Source organism: Ranitomeya variabilis, chromosome 8 (genome assembly GCF_051348905.1).
Source record: "Ranitomeya variabilis isolate aRanVar5 chromosome 8, aRanVar5.hap1, whole genome shotgun sequence".
NCBI lineage: Eukaryota > Metazoa > Chordata > Amphibia > Anura > Dendrobatidae > Ranitomeya > Ranitomeya variabilis.
The window spans coordinates 66,930,994-66,950,700 of record NC_135239.1 but is presented as its reverse complement, the minus strand read 5'-3'; the positions used below and the strand labels follow the sequence as shown (position 1 = coordinate 66,950,700).

Sequence of the window (19,707 nt, the reverse complement as noted above, 5' to 3'; positions counted from 1 at the left end):
TGCTCAGGATCACAGCACTTGCAACTTTTAAATACTTACCTTTCCCTGCAACACCGCCGTGACGTAGTCCGCATTTCCTGGGCCCACGAAAAACTTGAGCCAGCCCTACTCCCCCCACAACTTTCACCCAATTCCCTATGCCCAACTATTATTATACAGTTAATTAAGATTGGCAAGCTTCAGAAACAAGAATGGATGTTTTTGGCATTAAAATGGGCACTGTAGGTGTTTTCCTGGCCTCCACTCACTGCCGACTATGCTTCCCCATTGACTTGCATTGGGTTTCGTGTTTCGGTCGATCCCCGACTTTTAGCGATAATCGGCCGACTGCACTCGACTCGACTCTGGACAAAATCGGGTTTCCCAAAACCCTACTCGATCTTAAAAAAATGAAAGTCGCTCAACCCTAGTGGCCACATTGGCTAGAGGGAGCTAAGCATCGTGTGGTGGTCTTGACTGATCACAAAAATCTGATTTATCTCGAGTCTGCCAAGCGGCTGAATCCTAGACAGGCTCGTTGGTTGTTGTTTTTCTCCCGTTTCGATTTTGTGGTCTCGTACCTGCCTGGTTCGAAGAACGTGAAGGCTGATGCTCTTTCTAGGAGTTTTGTGCCTGACTCTCCTGGAGTTTCAGAGCCGGCTGGTATCCTCAGAGAGGGGGTGATTTTGTCTGCCATTTCCCCAGATTTGCGACTGGTGTTACAGGAATTTCAGGCGGATAGACCTGACCGTTGTCCACCAGGGAGACTATTTGTCCCAGATAGATGGACCAGCAGAGTTATTTCCGAGGTTCATTCTTCGGTGTTGGCGGGTCATCCTGGGATTTTTGGTACCAGAGATTTGGTGGCTAGGTCTTTCTGGTGGCCTTCCTTGTCGCGGGATGTGCGCTCCTTTGTGCAGTCCTGTGGGATTTGTGCTCGGGCTAAGCCTTGCTGTTCTCGTGCCAGTGGTTTGCTTTTGCCTTTGCCGGTTCCGAAGATGCCTTGGACGCATATTTCCATGGATTTTATTTCGGATCTTCCAGTCTCTCAGAGAATGTCTGTCATCTGGGTGGTGTGTTCGTTTTTCTAAAATGGTCCATTTGGTGCCCTTGCCTAAGTTGCCTTCCTCCTCCGATTTGGTTCTGCTCTTTTTTCAGAATGTGGTCCGTTTGCACGGCATCCCTGAAAACATTGTGTCTTACAGAGGATCCCAGTTTGTGTCCAGATTTTGGCGGTCCTTTTGTGCTAAGATGGGCATTGATTTGTCTTTTTCATCGGCTTTCCATCCTCAGACGAATGGCCAAACCAAGCGAACTAATCAGACCTTGGAAACTTATTTAAGATGTTTTGTTTCTGCTGATCAGGATGACTGGGTGACTTTTTTGCCATTGGCCGAGTTTGCCCTTAATAATCGGGCTAGTTCTGCTACTTTGGTTTTGCCTTTTTTTTGTAATTCTGGTTTTCATCCTCATTTTTCCTCGGGTCAGGTTGAGCCTTCTGACTGTCCTGGGGTGGATTCTGTGGTGGATAGGTTGCAGCAGATTTGGAACCACGTGGTGGACAATTTGACATTGTCACAAGAGAGGGCTCAGCGCTTTGCTAACCGCCGTCGCTGTGTGGGTCCCCGACTCCGTGTGGGGGATTTGGTATGGTTGTCTTCTCGTTATGTTCCTATGAAGGTCTCCTCTCCTAAGTTCAAGCCTCGTTTCATCGGTCCTTATAAGATTTTAGAAATTCTCAACCCTGTGTCATTTCGTTTGGACCTCCCAGCATCGTTTACCATTCATAATGTGTTCCATCGGTCATTGTTGCGGAGGTATGTGGTGCCTGTGGTTCCTTCTGTGGATCCTCCTGCTCCAGTGTTGGTTGACGGAGAATTGGAGTACGTGGTGGAGAAGATCTTGGATTCTCGTATTTCAAGATGGAGGCTTCAGTACTTGGTTAAGTGGAAGGGCTATGGTCAGGAGGATAATTCCTGGGTTGTCACCTCCGATGTCCATGCGGCCGATTTGGTTCGTGCCTTCCATGTGGCTCGTCCTGATCGCCCTGGGGGCTCTGATGAGGGTTCGGTGACCCCTCCTCAAGGGGGGGTACTGTTGTGAACTCTGTTCTCGGGCTCCCTCTTGTGGTCACGAGTGGTACTGTGTGAGTTGTATCTTTGGGCTCCCTCTGGTGGCTCTTTTGTCTTTCTGCGGGTCTGTGGCTGGATCAGCTGCCTCGTCACCTGCTAGTTAGGTTTCCTATTTAACTCATTATCATTCACTATTTTCTTCTATCTAGTGTTAGCAGGCCTCATTTTGCTAAACCTGTTTCATTTCTACGTTTGTATTTTCCCCTTACCTCACCGTTATTATTTGTGGGGGGCTTTCTATATCTTTGGGGTTATTTCTCTGAGGCAAGTGAGGTCTTTGCTTTCTCTCTAGGGGTAGCTAGTTTCTCAGGCTGTGTCGAGACGTCTAGGAATTCTAGGCACGTTCACCGGCTACCTTTAGTGTGTGCGGTTAAGATCAGGATTGCGGTCAGTCCAGTTACCACATTCCCAGAGCTCGTCCTATGTTCATTTACTTAGCTGGTCAGATTTGTGATCCTAAGCCACTAAGGATCATAACACTAGACCCCCCAAGGAACTTATCTAGATGCATAGTGGGCACTTAAAACCCCCAGGTGCTTCACAGAAGTTTATAACGCAGAGCCGTGAAAATAAAAAATAATTTTTCTTTCCTCAAAAATGATTTTTAGCCCGGAATTTTTTATTTTCCCAAGGGTAATAGGAGAAATTGGACCCCAAATGTTGTTGTCCAGTTTGTCCTGAGTACGATGATACCCCATATGTGGGGGTAAACCACTGTTTGGGCGCACGGCAGGGCTCAGAAGGGAAGGCATGCCATTTGGCTTTTTGAATGGAAAATTAGCTCCAATCATTAGCGGACACCATGTCGCGTTTGGTGAGCCCCTGTGTGCCTAAACATTGGAGCTCCCCCACAAGTGACCCCATTTTGGAAACTAGACCTCCCAAGGAACTAATCTAAATGTGTCATGAGCACTTTGAACCCCCAAGTGCTTCACAGAAGTTTATAACGCAGAGCCATGAAAATAAAAAATGATTTTACTTTTCTCAAAAATGATATTTTAGCCCACAATTTTTTATTTTCCCAAGGGTAACAGGAGAAATTGGACCGCAAAAGTTGTTGTCCAGTTTCTCCTGAGTACGCTGATACCCCATATGTGGGGGTAAACCACTGTTTTGGCACACGTCGGGGTTCAGAAGGGAAGTAGTGACGTTTTGAAATGCAGACTTTGATGGAATACTCTGCGGGTGTCAGGTTGCGTTTGCAGAGCCCCTGATGTGCCTAAACAGTAGGAACTCCCCACAAGTGACCCCATTTTGGAAACTAGACCCCCCAAGGAACTTATCTAGATGTGTAGTGAGCACGTTCAACCCTCAAGTGCTTCACAGAAGTTTACAACCCAGAGTCGTGAAAATAAAAAATCATTTTTCTTTCCTCAAAAAAGATGTTTTAGCAAGCAATTTTTTATTTTCACAAGGGTAACAGGAGAAATTGGACCCCAATATTTGTTGCCCAGTTTGTCCTGAGTACAATGATAACCCATATGTGGGGGTAAACCACTGTTTGGGCGCACGTCAGGGCTCGGAAGGGAAGTAGTGACATTTGAAATGCAGACTTTGATGGAATGGTCTGCGGGCGTCACATTGCATTTGCAGAGCCCCTGATGTGCCTAAACGGTAGAAACACCCCACAAGTGACCCCATTTTGGAAACTAGACCCCCCAAGGAACTTATCTAGATGTGTGGTGAGCACTTTCAACCCCCAAGTGCTTCACAGAAGTTTATAACGCAGAGCCGTGGAAATAAAAAATAATTGTTCTTTCCTCAATAATTATGAGTACGCTGGTACCCCATATGTGGGGGTAAACCATTGTTTGGGCGCACATCGGGGCTTGGAAGGGAGGGAGCACCATTTGACTTTTTGAAAGCAAGATTGGCTGGCATCAATGGTGGCGCCATGTTGCGTTTGGAGACCCCTGATGTGCCTAAACAGTGGAAACCCCTCAATTCTAACTTCAACACTAACCCCAACACACCCCTAACCCTAATCCCAACTGTAGCCATAACCCTAATCACAACACTAACCCCAACACACCCCTAACCACAACCCTAACCCCAACACACCCGTAACCCTAATCCTAACCCTAATCCTAACCCTAATCCCAACTCTAACCCTAATCCCAACCCTAACCACAACTGTAACCCCAACACACCCCTAACCCTATCCGTAACCCTAACCACAAGCCTAGTCTTATTCCTATTTCCAACCCTAGTCCTAATTCCAACCCTAACCCTAAGGCTATGTGCCCACGTTGCGGATTCGTGTGAGATTTTTCCGCACGAATTTTGAAAAATCTGCAGGTAAAAGGCACTGCGTTTTACCTGCGGATTTACAGTGGATTTCTGTTATGATCCTTAGTGGCTTAGGATCACAAATCTGACCAGCTAAGTAAGAGAACATAGGACGAGCTCTGGGGATGTGGTAACTAGACTGACCGCAAACCTGATCCTAACTGCACACACTATAGGCAGCCGTGGAACGTTCCTAAAATTCCTAGACGTCTCTTCACAGCCTGAGAAACTGGCTACCCCTAAAGAGAAATAAAAGCCTCACTTGCCTCAGAGAAATAACCCCAAAGTTTAGAACAGCCCCCACAAATAAAAACGGTGAGTAAAGGAGAAGGCACAAACGTAGAAATGAAAACAGGTTCAGCAAAGGAGGCCCACTAATCACTAAATAGAAAGAGGATAGCAAGAATCTGTGCGGTCAGTAAAAAACCCTATCCAAAAAATATCCACGCAGAGAATGCAAGAACCCCCACACCAACTAACGATGTGAGGGGAGAAACTCTTCACCCCAGCACTACCAGCAAGCTGGACAGAACTCATCATATACTGAGAAACATATAGAACACAGATGAGCAAAAATGAACAAGCAAAAAAACTTAGCTTCTCTTGGAGAGACTGAAAACGAATGAAGTCAGGAGAGATCAGAACAGCACTGAATACATCGACAGCAGGCAAAAAATGAAGGTCCAGGTGAGTTAAATAGGAAACCTGTCTAGCAGGTAACGATGCAGCTGATCCCAGCCACAGACCCGCAGAAAGACAAAAGAGCCACCAGAGGGAGCCCAAAGACACAACTCACACAGTACCACTCACAACCACAGGAGGGAGTCCGAGAACAGAGTTCACAACAGATTTCCAGTGTTTTTTTGTGCGGATTTCACCTGCGGATTCCTATTGAGGAACAGGTGTAAAACGCTGCGGAATCCGCACAAAGAATTGACATGCTGCGGAAAATACAACGCAGCGTTTCTGCACGGAATTTTCCACACCATGGGCACAGCGGATTTGGTTTTCCATAGGTGTTCATGGTACTGTAAACCTGATGGAAAACTGCTACGAATTTGCAGCGGCCAATCCGCTGCGGATCCGCGGCCAATCCGCTGCGGATCCGCGGCCAATCCGCTGCGGATCCGCGGCCAATCCGCTGCGGATCCGCAGCCAAATCCGCACTGTGTGCACGTGCCCTAACCCTACCCCTAACCCTACCCCTAACCCTACTTCTAACCCTAACCCTAGTGGAAAAAGAAAAAAAAATATATATATTTTTTTATTATTGTCCCTACCTATGGGGGTGATAAAGGGGGGGAGTCATTTACAATTTTTTTATTTTGATCACTGTGATAGGTTATATCACAGTGATCAAACTATACCTGGAACGAATCTGCCGGCTGGCAGATTCAGCGGGCGCACTGCGTATGCGCCCGCCATTTTGGAAGATGGCGGCGCCCATGGAGAAGACGGACGGACACCAGGAGGCCCGGTAAGTATGAGTGGGGGGGAGGGATCTGAGCATGGGGGGTGGATCGGAGGACAGGGGGTGGCATCGGAGCACGGGGGAGCGGGCAGGAGGACGGGGGAGCAGACAGGACGACGGAGGGGAGCGGAGCACCGGATGGAGGACCGGGGAGGAGATCGGTGGTGGTGGGGGGGTACATAAGTGTTTCCAGCCATGGCCGATGATGTTGCAGCATCGGCCATGGCTGGATTGTAATATTTCACCAGTTTTTTAGGTGAAATATTACGAATCGCTCTGATTGGCAGTTTCACTTTCAACAGCCAATCAGAGCGATCATAGCCACGGGGGGGGTGAAGCCACCCCCCTGGGCTGAAGCACCACTCCCCCTGTTCCTGCAGATCGGGTGAAATTAGAGTTAACCCTTTCACCCGATCTGCAGGGACACAATCATATCATGACGCCACATTGGTGTCATGGGTCGGATTGGCACCGACTTTCATGACGCCTGCGTGGCGTCATGGGTCGGGAAGGGGTTAATAAGTGGGATTTCTTGCCTTATAAATGGTGTTGGGACCATCAGTTGTGTTGTGCAGAAGTCTGGTGGACACACAGTTGATAGTCCTACTGAATAGACTGTTAGAATTTGTATTATGGCAAGAAAAAAGCAGCTAAGTAAAGAAAAGCGAGTGGCCATCATTACTTTAAGAAATGAAGGTCAGTCAGTTCGAAAAATTGGGAAAACTTTGAAAGTGTATCCAAGTGCAGTAGCAAAAACCATCAAGCGCTACAAAGAAACTGGCTCACATGAGGACCACCCCAGAAAAGGAAGACCAAGAGTCACCTCTGCTTCTCAGGATAAGTTTATCCGAGTCACCAACCTCAGAAATCGCAGGTTAACAGCAGCTCAGATTAGAGACCAGGTCAATGCCACACAGAGTTCTAGCAGCAGACACATCTGTACAACAACTGTTAAGAGGAGACTTTGTGCAGCAGGCCTTCATGGTAAAATAGCTGCTAGGAAACCACTGTTAAAGACAGGCAACAAGCAGAAGAGACTTGTTTTGGCTAAAGAACACAAGGAATGGACATTAGACCAGTGGAAATCTGTGCTTTTGTCTGATGAGTCCAAATTTGAGATATTTGGTTCCAACCACCGTGTCTTTGTGCGACGCAGAAAAGGTGAACGGATGGACTCTACATGCCTGTTTCCCACCGTGAAGCATGGAGGAGGAGGTATGATGGTGTGGGGGTGCTTTGCTGGTGACACTGTTGGGGATTTATTCAAAATTGAAGGCTGAATCAGCATGGCTACCACAGCATCTTGCAGCAGCATGCTATTCCATCCGGTCTGCTTTTAGTTGGACCATTATTTATTTTTCCACAGGACAATGACCCCAAACACACTTCCAAGCTGTGTAAGGGCTATTTGACCAAGAAGGAGAATGATGGGGTGATACGCCAGATGACCTGGCCTCCACAGTCACCAGTCCTGAACACAATCGAGATGGTTTGGGGCGAGCTGGACCGCAGAGTGAAGGCAAAAGGGCCAACAAGTGCTAAGCATCTCTGGGAACTCCTTCAAGATTGTTGGAAGACCATTCCCGGTGACTACCTCTTGAAGCTCATCAAGAGAATGCCAAGAGTGTGCAAAGCAGTCATGAAAGCAAAAGGTGGCTACTTTGAAGAACCTAGAATATAAGACATATTTTCATTTGTATCACACTTTTTTGTTAAGTATATAATTCCACATGTGTTAGTTCATAGTTTTGATGCCTTCAGTGTGAATGTACAATTTTCATAGTCATGAAAATACAGAAAAATCTTTAAATGAGAAAGTGTGTCCAAACTTTTGGTCTGTACTGTATTTTTACAATTTTTGTTTTACTTTTTTTTTACTTAATTTACACTCAGCATGGTGTAGCAAGCATGCTAGCTCTGGTGACATTGGGTCATCATGGCAATGATCGGCCCTTCCCTCTGCCTGCTTTCTAAATGATGTGATCGCTATTGAGAGGGTTAAATTGGCAGGAGTTGTGAGGTGCCACTTCTAGCAGTGAGTGTCTGGTGTCAACTGTCGTATAAACTGAACACCTAGCGGCCATCGCTTACGCACAGCTTCTATGTGCGCAAAATCTCCATGACGACCTGGATACATGGATACGTCCAAGGTCGTGAAGTGGGTAATGTACATGAAATCAGCTGGATGCTTTATAAGGATTTCTTCTTACTGCTGTAATTTATTTTTAGATTTAAAATGCAGATATTCAATGTTTTCACATATCTATAGCTAGTGTTGTAAATAGAGTACGATGAGCCCCATCCTGGCTGTTTCCTGTAATAATATCCCCCATTGTGGTTCCCATCATGTAATAAAGTCTCTCATTCTAGACCTTTGAAATTATAATGTCCCCCATCCTGTGCCCTTTCCTGTAATAATGTAATTTTTCCTGACCCCCTTACTGTAATAATGCCCCCCATCCTGGGCCACTTCCTGGTATAATGAAAACCCATCCTAGGCCCCTTCCTAGTATAATGACCCCTACCCCAAGCCCCTTCCTGGTGTAATGTCCTCCATCCTGGTATACTGTTCTCCATCCTAGGCCACTTCCTGGTATGATGCTCCCTCTTTGCTTCAGACAGTACAACATGATTGTATTCATGCTGTTGATGGTCTCCATGATGATGCTGGGCCAATAGATAGCCAAGGGGTCATCCAGTCCTGTAAGTTCTTGCTGAGGGCAGGAGCTGACACACCTCCCGCCTGTGTGAGATTCACTGATCAAATACCCTGTAATTCAAAAGCATTGCAGAATACTAGATCAGAGATCAGGGTAGGGAAGTTTGATGTCTAATGAATGCACTAGGTAAAAAAAAAAATAAATGAAAGTAAAACAATTGTAAAACTTTAATAAAAAAAAATCCCAAATTCCAAAATAAAGAATATAAAAATAAAAAAATACCAATAAATATCCATATTTATGTAAAACAAAAATAAACAAAGTACACATATTTGGCATTGCCATGTCCAAAACTACATGATCTATAAAACTGTCACACTATCAAACCCCTTAATTGAACACCGTAAAAAAGCGACAAAAAATGTTTTGTCACACTGATGATAAAAAAGTGGAATAAAACGTGATAAAAAGTTGAATATAAAATAAAAATGGTATAGCTGACAGCATCATCTACACCTGAAACGAAAGCCACCATACAGCTACATCAGCCGAGAAATAGTTATAGCTCTGACTATAGTGATGAAAAAAACTGAAAATTATATCAATAAAAACTGATTCTTCTCGCAAAAAAACAAGCCCTCACGTGACTCTGTCTGCAGAAATATACAAAAATTATAGCTCTAAAAATATGGCGATGCAAAAACTTGTTTTTACAAAACCAGAACATTTTTTTTTTTCGGTGACAGATAGATAGTACCCAAACCAAAAAAAAAGAGTCTGGTATAGCTGTAACCGCACCGACCCGTAGAAAAAAACCACCTTATCACTTATATAGCATGAAAAATGGCATAAAAAATAAATACAAACAATTCTTGACCGGATGTTGTTCCGTTTATTTTGCCTCCCAAAGATCGCAGTAAGGCTTGGCTCACATTTATCCTGAGCTCTACACTGAGAGCTTACACTCGGGTTTCGTTTAAATTGCTGAAATCTGTGATTTGGGCCTCTGAAAAAAGGAACACTGCTGAACAGATGCCAGATATAATGCTTCTGCCTCATTATAATGGATCCATCGGGGGTTTCATCTGAATCATGTCAATTAAATAGAAACACATGTAAGTGCTCAGCGTAGAGAGAAGGATAAACGTGATCCAAAACGCTGTCAAGTTTTCCCAACAAACGTTTCAGCTAAATCCACAAAAAACAAGTCCCCACTCTTGTTTGTAGCAATGAAAGCCTGCTTAATTTATGGGTTGCATGACTCCAGAAGCACAAGCTGGGCACAATGTATGGGCACTACAACATACTGGACTCTACAATGTACTACAATGGCAGACTTGCAATTTTCACTCAGCAACATCTATTGGTGTTTGTTTCTGTAAAACACCCATGGAGTCAAGCTTTTCACTATACCTGTAATTAAATTTCTAGAGGGGTTTAATTTCCAAAATGGGGTAACTTGAGGGGTACTTCTTCTGTTCTGGTGCTTAGAGGCTCTATATGTGGAGTCCGCAAACTATTCTAGGAAAATCTGTGCTCAAAGAGTCAAATAGCGCTCCCTCCATAGTCTCGTCGTGTGACTAGGCAGTACTGTACAGCCACATATGGGGTATTGCCGCATTCAGCAGAAATTGAGTGACAAATTTTGGTGCAATTTTTATTGATTTCCCCATGTAAAAATGAACAATTTGGGGCTATAGCAAATTTTTTTGCGGCAATAACTAATGTAATTATTTTTTCTTCACCGCAAAATGGTATAAGGTTCTATGACACGCCTGTGGTGTCAATATGATCACTGCACTCTTAGGTGAATTCATTGAGGGATGTAGTTTATAAAATGCAGTCACTTATGGGAGGGTTCTGCTGTTCTGGCCACTCAGGGGCTTTGCCAATGTAACATGGCACCCATAAACCATAACAGCGATATCTGTACTATAATATGGTTTTCCTTCCCTTCTAATAAGCTGTGTACTGTGCCTAAAAGTAGTTCTTGACCATATATTGGGTATTCACATAAACAGGAGAAATTGCATAACAAATAGTATTATTATTTTTCTTCTTTGTACCCTTGTCAAAATGAAAAAATTTGGACTAAAGCAACATATATTGGTGAAAACTGTAATTTTTTTTCCCACGGCTCACATTATAAAACTCTGTGAAGTACTTGTGGGTTCAAGGTGTTCACCACATCTCTAGATAAATTCTTTGGGGGAATGTCTCCAAAATGGGGTCACTTGTTGGAGTTTCCATTACTTATGAAGATCAGGGGCTCTTCAAATGCAACATGGCGCCCACAGACCATTCCATCAATGTCTGCTCAAAAATGTTCCTTCTTCCTTTTGGAGCTTGGCAGTGTGCCTACACAGTAGTTTTTCACAACAACACATGGGGTCTCAGCGCACACTGTCAACAAGAGGAGAGGAAAGTGTGCAAGAAGATACAAAAACTCAGAGTGAAAAAATTAGAACATATTCACATAGAGTAGAGAGTGAAAGCTAAGGAGAGACATGAGTAAATGGAACAAGTATAATCTCCCAGAAACCTAAAGAGTTGAAAGTAAGAGGAACTGTGAAAGAAAGCAAACAGATTAACTGTAGGAATTCAAGTGGGGTTTGCCATGCAAAGTAAACCCCTTAGCTGAATGGCTAGAAATCCTAAACCCAAGACCACCTAGAGGTATAGCTAGCAAGGAAGTACAGTGAAGGGTGAACATATAAAACCCAATTCAGAATATAATAGGACAGACTAAAACAGGAAAATGGAAAACATCTGGAGAAGAGCAAACAAAGTAAGGGGAAAATTAGAACTATCAACCATCAGCATTTGGACTGGAAAGAAAAGGTAATAGCTAAGCAGATAGGGGAGCTGACCATGGAGCAACAGGTCTGAGGATCTAATTATAAAACCAAGCCATCAAGGAACATCAAGGGCTTTGCAAACGCAGCATGATGTTCATTATCTATTTCAGCTCATTTTGAGTTTCAAAAGTAAAATGGTACTCTTTCCTTTCCGAGCCTTGCCGTGCGCCCAAATAGTACTTTTCCACAACATATGGGGTATAAGCATACTCAAGAGAAATTTCGCAACAATTTTGGACTCAGTTTGTTCCAGTTACCTCTGTGAAAAAGTATTTTTTCTTCTACATTGCTTTAATTCCTGTGAAGCACCTAATGGATTAATAAACTTCTTGAATGCCGTTTTGAGTACCTTGAGGGGTGTCACTTTTAGGCATTTTCTGTCACATAAGTTTTTCAAAATGACTTCACATGTGATGTCTATAAAAAATTTGGTTTTGTAGATGTTGAAAAAATGAGAAATTGCTGATAAATACATCCATCTCTACACCAAAGTTCCTCCAGGCAAAAAAGATCAAGGTGCTCAAGGACTGGCCAGCCCAGTCACCAGACATGAACATCATTGAGCATGTTTGGGGTAAAATGAAAGAGGAAGCATGGAAGACAAAATCAAAGAATCTAGATGAACTCTGGGAGGCATGTAAGACTGCATTCTTTGCTATTCCTGATGACTTCGTTAATAAATTGTATGAATCATTGTTGAACCGAATGGATGCAGTCCTTCAAGCTCATGGAAGTCACTCAAAATATTAAATATGACTCTAATAGCACCACAACTTCATTCACCAATGTTATGCAACATATATTTGTATTTTAAGTTAATTATTTGTTTGAATATCATATTACTTTCTGTAGGCAACAAAACTTTTGTCTTACCAAAATCTGACCATTCTGTGTCCATTAACTGATCAATATTTCTGCATTGATGCCAATTTATTTTCTTAACCTAAACCACATTTAGGAGGGTTTCAGCTTTCAAAAGAATAACTTATACAACCAATGGATGAATTTAACGTCAGGTTATAAGCTTTTATTTACATAACCTGGATAAGCGACATAACTTCTGTCAGGGAGTGTATGGGCCCAATCATGGCAGAGGATGGGACAGCGATTAGTACATCCCTATCTATAGCTGTACTCTTTGGTTTGTAGATATATTGTTAGATAGTCAGACAAAAGTATTGTTTTCTAAAGTTACCTAAAGTGGATACGTTATGTAGAATTTATATGGAATTAGATAAAATACAATTGTATCTTCATTACAACATTCTAAATTATGTAGAAATTAGATAAAATAAAAAAATGAAAAAATCATACTTTATAACTACCTGGAAAAGTATTCAAAGGTACCACAGGCTGTTCATGCTGACCAGTGCAAACCATAACTGCATCAAATATATCCGTCTTCTTTTCTCCATTGCTTTCTGTAGTAACTAGCCACTGACCAGTGACTGAGAACTCAGAATGCTTCTCTACTCGGCAAACGGTTGTCTAAATTTAAGGCAAAAATTAGGTAATATTAGGAGAATGCTTTAAATGTAATTTATTAATTTGTTTTTGTTATATCGTTGATTTCATTGGGGTTTTATTTAAAGGAAGTCTTATATATTGAATTTTTTCATTTTAATTACTAACTTAAATTATTGAATAATATATTATATAAGAGATTACAATTCTATTTAATTTATATTTATACAATTAGGATTCATAAATGTTTGTCAGAAAAAAGTGCCTAAAAAGCTAGTATGTTTATAGTATACAGTGGGAAAATAAGTATTCAATACACTGCCGATTTTGCAAGTATTCCCACCCACAAACAACGGAGAACTAAAATTTTTATCATACGTACACTTCAACTGTGAGAGACAATCTAAAAATAAAACCCAGATGTGATGGTGTGATTTGGTGTGTGAGGTATCAGTCTGTCTATGTTCATATTCTTACTGATTTTAGGAGTGTTGTCTAGTTGCTCTGTATCATTCTGTGTATTCTCTGTTTGGTCTAGAGTCTTACTTAGTAGGGATGAGGGAATGTACTCGGTTATCACTCATTATTTGGTGAACAATGGGCAGTAGGGTTGAGCGACTTTCATTTTTTTAAGATCGAGTAGGGTTTTGGGAAACCCGATTTTGTCCAGAGTCGAGTCGAGTGCAGTCGGCCGATTATCGCTAAAAGTCGGGGATCGACCGAAACACGAAACCCAATGCAAGTCAATGGGGAAGCATAGTCGGCAGTGAGTGGAGGCCAGGAAAACACCTACAGTGCCCATTTTAATGCCAAAAACATCCATTCTTGTTTCTGAAGCTTGCCAATCTTAATTAACTGTATAATAATAGTTGGGCATAGGGAATTGGGTGAAAGTTGTGGGGGGAGTAGGGCTGGCTCAAGTTTTTCGTGGGCCCAGGAAATGCGGACTACGTCACGGCGGTGTTGCAGGGAAAGGTAAGTATTTAAAAGTTGCAAGTGCTGTGATCCTGAGCAAGCAGGGGGGGGGCCCACTCGTTCGCATTGCCACTGGCACAGGGCCCCTCAAAGTACGGCGGTGTGTTTGCATGGCGGGGGCGCCTCCCACCAGCAGCGACACTTTTGCGTACTCTGAGGGGCCCTGTGCCAGTGACGTCGCCAACGAGTATGCCCCCCCACCTGATGAAGGAACCTGCACTTTCATCTGCACCTTCCTCTTTGTCCCTGTGTAAGGTGGTATAACATGCGGGAAGGGGAACCTTACTTTCAGCAGGGACAGATTCTGGCTGTGTAGAGTACAAGGGGAATGTAGTGGTCTAGGTCAATGTACCAGCAGACTCATTTAGCAGTGGCTGGGCAATGGGCAGGATGAGGAGGAAACAGATATAGGGCCAAAGAATAAAGTAGGCTACATGCAGTTCAAAATTGGTAACAGGACTAAACAGGCGGCATTGCTTTGTTCAGTGGAGTAGCAAACCCAAGAGCAGCAGACACTGTTTCAAGGGCCTAACCACACTAGTAGGCCAAATGCAGTTTAATATCTGATAGTATAGGGCGAAAGCCAGAATGTGGAAGCTCAGCTTTGTTCAGTTGAGGACAACACCAGGGAGGGGCAGACACCTTTAGTAGGCCGGAAAAGCCTATTGCATTTTTTAAAATGGTAATTTGGAGCAGAAGGTTGAAGCTCAGCTTTATTTACTTGAGGGCAACACCAGGGAGGGGCAGAAGCCGTTAGTAGGCCCTAACCACCATTTTTTTTTTTTAAACCACATAATGAGAGCCGGAAGGTTGAAGCTCAGCTTTATTTAGTTGAGGACAACACCAGGGAGGGGCACACAGACAGACACCTTTAGTAGGCCTGAAAAGCCTATTGCATTTTTCAAAATGGTAATTTGGAGCAGAAGGTTGAAGCTCAGCTTTATTTAGTTGAGGGCAACACCAGGGAGGGGCAGAAGCCGTTAGTAGGCCCTAACCACCATTTTTTTTTTAAAACCACATAATGAGAGCCGGAAGGTTGAAGCTCAGCTTTATTTAGTTGAGGACAACACCAGGGAGGGGCAGAAGCCGTTAGTAGGCCCTAACCACCATTTTTTTTTTTAAAACCACATAATGAGAGCCGGAAGGTTGAAGCTCAGCTTTATTTAGTTGAGGACAACACCAGGGAGGGGCAGAAGCCGTTAGTAGGCCCTAACCACCATTTTTTTTTTTAAAACCACATAATGAGAGCCGGAAGGTTGAAGCTCAGCTTTATTTAGTTGAGGACAACACCAGGGAGGGGCACACAGACAGACACCTTTTGTAGGCCTGAAAAGCCTATTGCATTTTTCAAAATGGTAATTTGGAGCAGAAGGTTGAAGCTCAGCTTTATTTAGTTGAGGGCAACACCAGGGAGGGGCAGAAGCCGTTAGTAGGCCCTAACCACCATTTTTTTTTTAAAACCACATAATGAGAGCCGGAAGGTTGAAGCTCAGCTTTATTTAGTTGAGGACAACACCAGGGAGGGGCAGAAGCCGTTAGTAGGCCCTAACCACCATTTTTTTTTTTTAAACCACATAATGAGAGCCGGAAGGTTGAAGCTCAGCTTTATTTAGTTGAGGACAACACCAGGGAGGGGCACACAGACAGACACCTTTAGTAGGCCTGAAAAGCCTATTGCATTTTTCAAAATGGTAATTTGGAGCAGAAGGTTGAAGCTCAGCTTTATTTAGTTGAGGGCAACACCAGGGAGGGGCAGAAGCCGTTAGTAGGCCCTAACCACCATTTTTTTTTTAAAACCACATAATGAGAGCCGGAAGGTTGAAGCTCAGCTTTATTTAGTTGAGGACAACACCAGGGAGGGGCAGAAGCCGTTAGTAGGCCCTAACCACCATTTTTTTTTTTAAAACCACATAATGAGAGCCGGAAGGTTGAAGCTCAGCTTTATTTAGTTGAGGACAACACCAGGGAGGGGCAGAAGCCGTTAGTAGGCCCTAACCACCATTTTTTTTTTTAAAACCACATAATGAGAGCCGGAAGGTTGAAGCTCAGCTTTATTTAGTTGAGGACAACACCAGGGAGGGGCACACAGACAGACACCTTTTGTAGGCCTGAAAAGCCTATTGCATTTTTCAAAATGGTAATTTGGAGCAGAAGGTTGAAGCTCAGCTTTATTTAGTTGAGGGCAACACCAGGGAGGGGCAGAAGCCGTTAGTAGGCCCTAACCACCATTTTTTTTTTAAAACCACATAATGAGAGCCGGAAGGTTGAAGCTCAGCTTTATTTAGTTGAGGACAACACCAGGGAGGGGCAGAAGCCGTTAGTAGGCCCTAACCACCATTTTTTTTTTTAAAACCACATAATGAGAGCCGGAAGGTTGAAGCTCAGCTTTATTTAGTTGAGGACAACACCAGGGAGGGGCAGAAGCCGTTAGTAGGCCCTAACCACCATTTTTTTTTTAAAACCACATAATGAGAGCCGGAAGGTTGAAGCTCAGCTTTATTTAGTTGAGGACAACACCAGGGAGGGGCAGAAGCCGTTAGTAGGCCCTAACCACCATTTTTTTTTTTAAAACCACATAATGAGAGCCGGAAGGTTGAAGCTCAGCTTTATTTAGTTGAGGACAACACCAGGGAGGGGCAGAAGCCGTTAGTAGGCCCTAACCACCATTTTTTTTTTTAAAACCACATAATGAGAGCCGGAAGGTTGAAGCTCAGCTTTATTTAGTTGAGGACAACACCAGGGAGGGGCAGAAGCCGTTAGTAGGCCCTAACCACCATTTTTTTTTTAAAACCACATAATGAGAGCCGGAAGGTTGAAGCTCAGCTTTATTTAGTTGAGGACAACACCAGGGAGGGGCAGAAGCCGTTAGTAGGCCCTAACCACCATTTTTTTTTTTAAAACCACATAATGAGAGCCGGAAGGTTGAAGCTCAGCTTTATTTAGTTGAGGACAACACCAGGGAGGGGCAGAAGCCGTTAGTAGGCCCTAACCACCATTTTTTTTTTTAAAACCACATAATGAGAGCCGGAAGGTTGAAGCTCAGCTTTATTTAGTTGAGGACAACACCAGGGAGGGGCACACAGACAGACACCTTTTGTAGGCCTGAAAAGCCTATTGCATTTTTCAAAATGGTAATTTGGAGCAGAAGGTTGAAGCTCAGCTTTATTTAGTTGAGGGCAACACCAGGGAGGGGCAGAAGCCGTTAGTAGGCCCTAACCACCATTTTTTTTTTAAAACCACATAATGAGAGCCGGAAGGTTGAAGCTCAGCTTTATTTAGTTGAGGACAACACCAGGGAGGGGCAGAAGCCGTTAGTAGGCCCTAACCACCATTTTTTTTTTTAAAACCACATAATGAGAGCCGGAAGGTTGAAGCTCAGCTTTATTTAGTTGAGGACAACACCAGGGAGGGGCAGAAGCCGTTAGTAGGCCCTAACCACCATTTTTTTTTTTAAAACCACATAATGAGAGCCGGAAGGTTGAAGCTCAGCTTTATTTAGTTGAGGACAACACCAGGGAGGGGCACACAGACAGACACCTTTTGTAGGCCTGAAAAGCCTATTGCATTTTTCAAAATGGTAATTTGGAGCAGAAGGTTGAAGCTCAGCTTTATTTAGTTGAGGGCAACACCAGGGAGGGGCAGAAGCCGTTAGTAGGCCCTAACCACCATTTTTTTTTTAAAACCACATAATGAGAGCCGGAAGGTTGAAGCTCAGCTTTATTTAGTTGAGGACAACACCAGGGAGGGGCAGAAGCCGTTAGTAGGCCCTAACCACCATTTTTTTTTTTAAAACCACATAATGAGAGCCGGAAGGTTGAAGCTCAGCTTTATTTAGTTGAGGACAACACCAGGGAGGGGCAGAAGCCGTTAGTAGGCCCTAACCACCATTTTTTTTTTAAAACCACATAATGAGAGCCGGAAGGTTGAAGCTCAGCTTTATTTAGTTGAGGACAACACCAGGGAGGGGCAGAAGCCGTTAGTAGGCCCTAACCAAAGTTGAAGGCCAAATGCAGTTTAATTTCTGATACTATAGGCCGAAAGCCAGAAGGTGGAAGTTCCGATTTAGACAGTGGAGGACAATTTGAATTAGGGACTGCAGACAGACTTAGTAGGCTGTCCCCTGTGGACCATGCATCCACCACATTAACCCATTGCGCCGTAATGGACACGTAATCTTCCGTGGCCATGCCTACAGGTCCATGCGTCTGTTGTCAGGTGCACCTTTGTACTCACAGATTGCCAGAGTGCATGGACAATGCGGTCTTCTACATGCTGGTGGAGGGTTGGGATGGCTTTTCTCGCAAAAGAAGTGTCGACTGGTTAGCTTGTAGCGTGGTACAGCGTAGTCCATCATGGCCTTATTAATAGTAAATAAAATATATAACTAGGCTCTATGAACTTTTAAATAGGTTCCAGGGGTACACGGGCAGCATTGGTGTGGTCAGTGGAGGAGTATTGCAAGTAGGGGCTGCAGACAGGCTATCAAAGGCCTAAAATAACAAACAGTAGGCAGTCATGGCAGTTTTACATCGGTTACATGGATACACAGGCAGGCACTCCAGGCAGCATTGTGGTCAGTGGAGGAGTATTGCAAGTAGGGGCCGCAGACAGGCTATCAAAGGCCTAAAATAACAAACAATAGGCTCATGGCAGTTTTACAGCGGTTACATGGATACACGGGCAGGCAGCTTGGTGGTCAGTGGAGGAGTATTTAAAGTAGGGACCGCAGACAGGCTTCAAAGGCCTAACATAAGAAAATGGGCTGGCTGTAGGCACTTTATAATTGGTTCCAGGGGTACACGGGCAGCAGTGGTCTGGTCAGTGGAGGAGTATTTAAAGTAGGGACCGCAGACAGGCTATCAAAGGCCTAACATAACAAACAATAGGCTCATGGCAGTTTCACAGCGGTTACATGGATACACGGGCAGGCAGCTTGGTGGTCAGTGGAGGAGTATTGCAAGTAGGGGCTGCAGACAGGCTATCAAAGGCCTAAAATAACAAACAGTAGGCAGTCATGGCAGTTTTACATCGGTTACATGGATACACAGGCAGGCACTCCAGGCAGCATTGTGGTCAGTGGAGGAGTATTGCAAGTAGGGGCCGCAGACAGGCTATCAAAGGCCTAAAATAACAAACAATAGGCTCATGGCAGTTTTACAGCGGTTACATGGATACACGGGCAGGCAGCTTGGTGGTCAGTGGAGGAGTATTTAAAGTAGGGACCGCAGACAGGCTTCAAAGGCCTAACATAAGAAAATGGGCTGGCTGTAGGCACTTTATAATTGGTTCCAGGGGTACACGGGCAGCAGTGGTCTGGTCAGTGGAGGAGTATTTAAAGTAGGGACCGCAGACAGGCTATCAAAGGCCTAACATAACAAACAATAGGCTCATGGCAGTTTCACAGCGGTTACATGGATACACGGGCAGGCAGCTTGGTGGTCAGTGGAGGAGTATTGCAAGTAGGGGCTGCAGACAGGCTATCAAAGGCCTAAAATAACAAACAGTAGGCAGTCATGGCAGTTTTACATCGGTTACATGGATACACAGGCAGGCACTCCAGGCAGCATTGTGGTCAGTGGAGGAGTATTGCAAGTAGGGGCCGCAGACAGGCTATCAAAGGCCTAAAATAACAAACAATAGGCTCATGGCAGTTTTACAGCGGTTACATGGATACACGGGCAGGCAGCTTGGTGGTCAGTGGAGGAGTATTTAAAGTAGGGACCGCAGACAGGCTTCAAAGGCCTAACATAAGAAAATGGGCTGGCTGTAGGCACTTTATAATTGGTTCCAGGGGTACACGGGCAGCAGTGGTCTGGTCAGTGGAGGAGTATTTAAAGTAGGGACCGCAGACAGGCTATCAAAGGCCTAACATAACAAAC

General features: G+C 44.1%; 1 protein-coding gene across 2 annotated transcripts in view; it reads right to left on the bottom strand.

The window, feature by feature from the left end:
* Positions 1 to 19,707, bottom strand: part of LOC143787567 (flavin-containing monooxygenase 3-like) — a 201,938-nt gene that overhangs the window by 58,271 nt on the left and 123,960 nt on the right. For both annotated transcript variants that reach the window (XM_077276427.1, XM_077276428.1), the window contains exon 4: positions 12,715 to 12,877. In XM_077276427.1, coding sequence (XP_077132542.1) covers positions 12,715 to 12,877 — 163 coding nt within the window. The remainder of the gene's footprint in view (positions 1 to 12,714; positions 12,878 to 19,707) is intronic.